Here is a 6,127-nt window from a genome sequence, read left to right as displayed (position 1 = left end):
GCGAATGGGTTAAAGCTAGTCAAGTGGGAACGCGAATCTACTCTGAAGGAGAAAGAACATTCAACAACTCAACCCAAAACCAGAATAAGGCCACTCAACGTAAGAAAAAACCGGTCTTAAACTGCTTATTGGAAGAATTTGCAGGGATGTCAATGCAAGAAGGGAAACAAAGTTTGAAACCACAAGACACTGGTAACAGGGCAGCACCTGAGTCACCTCAATCAGCCAATTCTAGAACAGAATGCATGGAGATTATCATAGCTGGTCAGTCCAATACCAAGGAGGATGAAGGGCAGCTTATGCAATTCGCTATTGGGGAGTGTCTCACCACAGAAAAAGGTAGGAAGTGGAAAAGGTTAGCAAGACAAGGTGCTGCAGAGTCAGATACTAAAAGAGAACCCAAAAAAAGGTTGATGAGTGGTATAGCTGAAGTAACTACAAAGAAAGCAAGAACAGATGATGAAAATGCAGTTGAACAGATGGTGGAGGGTGCCAGCCTACAAATGGCACCCAAGGCGCCATGAGAACTATAGTTTGGAATTGTCGGGGTTTGGGGAGACCCCTGACAATTCACACCTTGAAAGGGATCTGTAAATCCCACTCCCCCGAGATTGTGTTTATAAGTGAAACAAAGAACCAATCTCGACAGGTGGAAGCAAAACTTCGGGTATGCGGCTACGAAAACTGGCATATTGTTAACCCGGCAGGAGTGGCAGGAGGACTTGTGCTAGCTTGGAAGGACATCATCAGTGTTCAAATTATTAGCAGTGGAGAATTCTTTGTGGCAGCCGAAATTAAGGAAGTCGGAAGCAGTGAGGTATGGGCGTTCGTTGGTGTCCATTTGAGTTGTTCAGAACAAATTCGATCCTTACAGTTTGAGGAGCTTATAACAATGAGCCAACACATGGAAGGAAAAGTGGTAATAGCAGGCGATTTTAATGCTATAACAAGCCAAGCGGAAAAGGAGGGTGGAGGCCAAAAATCAGCAACCACCATTGCAACATTCACTAATTTTATTGACAGTAACGAATTGGTGGATATTAGAATGGTGGGGCACCCTTTCACGTGGACAAATCGAAGACAAGGAGAGGATTTGGTGAAGGAGAGGCTTGACCGCTATTTAGTTGGGATGGAATGGAAGTTGAAGTTTTCGAATGCAGTGGTGCACAGGCTCACAGAGTCAGGCTCGGATCATGCTCCAATTTTGATGGAAACCGAACCTCAATCCTGGCATAGTAAAAGGCGGTTTAAATACCAGGAACGTTGGTGTGGAGAAGAGGATGTCAAGAGAATTGTCAGTGAAGTGTGGAGAATGGAAGTTGTAGGCTCGGCTATGTTCTCCTTGGCCTAAAAGTTGAAAGTTTGTAGACATAGACTAGTTCAATGGCAGAAAACTCACAAAGCAAACTCCCGGAAAGAAATTGAGGACCTTCAAGCTAAACTAGAGGAGTTGCGGGTGGCTGGAATCAATGGGGGAGAGGAGGTTACCAGTTTGGAAGAGAAATTGGAGCTGGCATATTTGAAAGAAGAGAGCTATTGGCAAGAAAAATCTAGAATCAAGTGGCTAAAAGAAGAAGATCAGAACACTAGATTCTTTCACTAGAAATTTCAATCAAGGATGCGAAGGAACAGAATTTGGAGATTAGTGGGGAGGGACAATGAGATTGCATCGAAACCGGAGGATATTGCAAAGGTAGCTGAGGACTACTTTTGCGATATTTTTACTTCTTCTTGTTCGGCTGATCTGAATCCATACTTAGAGGATTTGGAGTCTAAGGTTACAGCTTCCATGAACCGTAGGCTCCAAAGGCCAGTAACTATGGACGAGGTCAAAAGAGCTACATTTAGTGTTCATGCTCAGAGTGCTCCTGGTGATGACGGATTTACAGCTAAGTTTTTTCACTTTTTCTGGGATATAGTTGGAGGTGACGTTTTTAAGGCAGTGAGAAGTTTCTTTCACAGTGGCAGAATTTTAAAAAGCTTCAATCATACTCAAATTTGTTTGATTCCAAAGGTGCCAGATGCCAGTGACATGACTCAGGTACGACCGATCAGCTTGTCTTCAGTTATGTATAAAATTATTTCTAAAGTTATGGTAAACCGATTACAAGGTATTATGAATAAAATTATAAGTCCAAATCAGAGTGCGTTTCTCAAAGGAAGACTCATTTCAGATAATATTCTAATTGCCCACGAATGTATGCACTATTTGAAAAATAAGAGAAGTGGGGCAGAGCATGAGATGGCTATTAAACTAGACATGAGCAAGGCTTATGATAGGGTTGAATGGCATTTTCTATGGTATATTATGGATAAGCTGGGGTTTGATGCTAAATGGATTAACTGGACTAAGGAATTGGTAACGACTGTTTCTTACTCTGTTGTTGTGGAAGGTCAACCATTTGGCTATTTTAGGCCAAATAGGGGCATCCGACAGGGTGACCCCCTATCTCCATATCTCTTTCTTTTTTGTGCAGAAGGACTTTCCTTCTTGCTACACAAGGCAGAGCAAAACAGATTAATTCAAGGAGTTCAAGTTAATCGGAGATGCCAAACAATTAATCACCTTTTGTTTGCTGATGATTCAATCCTTTTTTGCAAGAGCGCACCTAATACAAGCCAAAGCATTCTAGAATTGCTAGAGACCTATGAGGGTTTTAGTGGGCAAAAAGTCAATTTAAATAAGTCGGCTATCTTTTTCAGTCACAACACTCCTCAGAACACAAGACTAGCAGTTGCTCAGACACTAAATATTGAACATATCGGAGCACAAGACAAATACCTGGGACTGCCCTCTATAGTTCAAAAATCAAAGAAAGCAACCTTTGGAGCTATCAAGGATAAAGTTCAGAAGAGGATTATGGGTTGGAAAAGAAGTATATTGTCATCAGGTGGCAGGCACACGCTATTGAGAGCGGTGGGGGAAGCGATTCCTATTTATACACTCTCTTGTTTCAAGCTCCCGGACACGCTGTTGAATGAGATTCATAGCATGCTCTCGCAATTTTGGTGGGGTCAAAAAGGCGCAGAACGAAGAATGGTTTGGATTAAATGGGACACAATGACGAGACCAAAGAAAGATGGAGGGCTGGGGATCAAGGATCTAAGGGCGCAAAATTTGGCTTTATTGGGCAAGCAATGTTGGCGTCTAATGAAATACCCTAATTCTACTATATCAAGAATGCTCAAAGCTAAATATTTCAGATATACAGATTTCCTACATGCAGAGATAGGAAGTGTACCGTCGTGGGGTTGGAGAAGTGTTCTTGAAGGGCGCAAGGTGATCGAGAAAGGCTTGTTATGGAAAATAGGCTCTGGCACTAATGTTTGTATCTTCCATGACCCCTGGCTCCCACCACCAGTGCCCCTTAATGTCCCTCAAAATGCACTCACAATCCCGCCAAATATGCAAGTGTATTACGTTAGTGCGTTACTAAATCCTGATAGAAGTTGGAATAAAAATCTGATTGAGTCGATTTTTTCAGTTGATATATGCAATAAAATTTTTTCAATCAAACCAACAGAGGAGGAGGATGAAGTTAATTGGTGCTGGACAAAATCTGGTATATATGAAGTTGGGTCAGGATACAAAATTGCTTATGGATTCTTTCATTCTCCTACTTCATTGAGGTCCCAGAACATACACAACAGAGTCTGGAATAGCATTTGGGAGTTGAAATTACCACATAAAATTAAGATTTTTCTATGGAAAAGTCTTCATGAAAAGCTTCCGGTGCTGCAACAAGTTCACAGCCGGTTCGCATCCACTCCTGCCACTTGTCCAAGATGCATGTTGAAGGCTGAATCAATTTCTCATGCTTTGTTCCAATGCCCCCTGTCTTCAATAATATGGAGCCTAAGCTTAATAACCCCTGACCTATGGATGAGAGAAGAAGAAACTTTTTTCAATTGGTGGCAACGAGTCTTATCCTGGGCAGCGGCTCAATTCGACGGTAGACAAAAGACCATCCTCATAGCGGCGCTGTGTTGGAGCACTTGGAAAGCGAGGAATCGGTGTGTTTTTGAGAAGGTAATAAGCCCAGCACCAGAGATAGTGAAAGAAGCTAGCAATTTAGTACGTGAACTCGTGAACCATACCTGATAGATGCTACTTTTTCTTTACTCTTACTTTACTCTTCTTTAAGCTCTTAGTCTTTCAGTCACAGCTGATGATAAATGGGAATACCCAATTCTTTTGTACTTCCTTATGGAAATACTTTTATTTTATATTAATAAAATAATATTTATCTTTAGAAAAAAAAAACACAAACAAATAATTGCCTTTTTTATAATGCTATAAAATGATATATACTCACACCATTTTTTTTTTGCTTAATTTGTTTATGCTGAAAATCCTGTTAACGATTATACCGTTTGATTAATTCTATAATTTTTTCTTTTTCTTTAGTCTTACAATCTTATTTAAGATTAACCTGTGATATTAATTTTATGAGTTAACTGACTATTGGTTTGTGCAACCATTTTGTTAGGGGAGGAAGTGTTATTAAGAACGTCAATACCAACCACAAAAATATGTTTTCAGTTTTCTAATTATAAAAAATTTATCAGAAATAAAATTAATATGCATACATTAAAACTAATGTATAAAGCTGTCCACGTAATTTATTTGCGTAGGTTTCTTTTGACTAAGTGGGAAGTAATTGTTATTAGTGATTACAAAATATTTATTGTTGTCAAATTTTATTATATTTATCATGTTAATTATATCTATTTAATTTTTAATATGGAAGAAATAATATACCTTTTTATAATCTTACTTATTGATTCTATTAGAAAAAGCAAATTAAATAAATAAACGACTACTCAAGATAAAAAATTCAAAAGGGTACTGTTTCGAAGGTTACCTGAAACTGTAGGTCGATCTCGGACGAGATTTTCTGTATTGGTCGGAGATGGTGTGTCCGGCTGGCTGGTGGCGGCCGGAGCTGTCGTGTCCGACTTGTTGAACTTGCTGCACTGCTGATCCTTGGTCACCGGAGGGTGGGGGGTACCTGCAAGAGACTCCGATGCTTAAGTTAGCACGGGTATTAAGCAGGTTTATTGTAGAATCAGAGTATGAGTTATACCTGGGTGCTCCAGTGTATTTATAGTAGTGTGGAGTGACCTTTCTGGAGATAAGATAGTTATCTTATCTTATCTTATCTTTAAGTGAGGTCATCTTATCTTCTGGGGAACCGCCTTTATCCTTCTAGGCTTTGGCTGCCTTTAGATTGAGCTGTGTCCCTCTATTTGGGCCCTTATTGGGCCTCTGTAGCGTTTTGGCCGAGCTCTTTGTGAAGAGGTCGGTCATTGGCCGAGCTCTTTGAGAAGAGGTCGGATAGTCTGACCTGAAGAGGTCGGTCGGCTTGTCGCTAAACATCCCGGGTCGGACATCTTGACCCAGGGTATGAACAGTGCCCCTGCTTGAGTTTGATCTTTCCGTGAGATCGAGCTTCGATCTCTTTGGAAGTCGTGCTCAAGCATCTGTCTGGCTTGTTTCTTCATTGCTTTGCAATTCTGGCAGATTTTCTAGAGGTTTGGTACTTCACAGTCTGTCCTCTTTTGAGTGGTAGTGTGGGTTTTCTACCCTTGCCTTCTGGATCACGCCTTGCTTTTGTGTTGACAACCCTCTGCTTTGGCGAAGTTATCCTTGCGGCTTGATATCCGGGCTTTTAGTGACTTGTCCAATGACTTTTTAGTGTTCTTTATATTGAACCTTTTTAGTCTCGGATGACGTACGTAGCCCTGTTTGAGATTGTGCCTTCTTTGAGTGGAGTTGTATCCCTTTTAGCTAAGCACATTTGAGCCTTAAGTTGTTTCTCAACCTTTTGGCTTGTTCTTTTTTTGAGATCATACTTGCGCCTCTTCTTAGCTGACGTCAACCTGTACGACTTTGCCCCTGCTTGAGTTTGGACCTTTTCGCGAGATCATGCTTTCGGAGCTTCGATCTCTTTGAGGAAGTCGTGCTCAAGCATCCTGACTTTGGTCGATCTTGAGTAGTTTCTCCTTTGTGCGAGTCTAGTATTACCTTTTTTAGTTTGTTTGAGAGGTATTTTCAGCCTTCTTCTGACTTGTTTGTCTTCACTGTTTGGGCTTTTTAGTCATAATCCAATAACTTTTAGGCATA

At 40.8% G+C, this 6,127-nt stretch overlaps 1 protein-coding gene across 1 annotated transcript; it reads left to right on the top strand.

Moving 5' to 3' along the window:
• The first annotated feature begins 520 nt into the window (after positions 1-520).
• LOC140180529 (uncharacterized) lies at positions 521-1,351 on the top strand. The gene has a single exon (XM_072221751.1). It carries the CDS (start codon positions 521-523, stop codon positions 1,349-1,351), a length of 831 nt encoding a protein of 276 aa, XP_072077852.1.
• The last annotated feature ends 4,776 nt before the right edge of the window (positions 1,352-6,127 follow it).

Source organism: Arachis hypogaea, chromosome 17 (genome assembly GCF_003086295.3).
Source record: "Arachis hypogaea cultivar Tifrunner chromosome 17, arahy.Tifrunner.gnm2.J5K5, whole genome shotgun sequence".
Lineage (NCBI taxonomy): Eukaryota > Viridiplantae > Streptophyta > Magnoliopsida > Fabales > Fabaceae > Arachis > Arachis hypogaea.
This window is presented reverse-complemented; position numbering and strand designations above follow the sequence as displayed.

Bases quoted from the DNA above. Each gene is read 5' to 3' on its own strand.
- LOC140180529 (XM_072221751.1), top strand. From the start codon at position 521: ATGAGAACTATAGTTTGGAATTGTCGGGGTTTGGGGAGACCCCTGACA.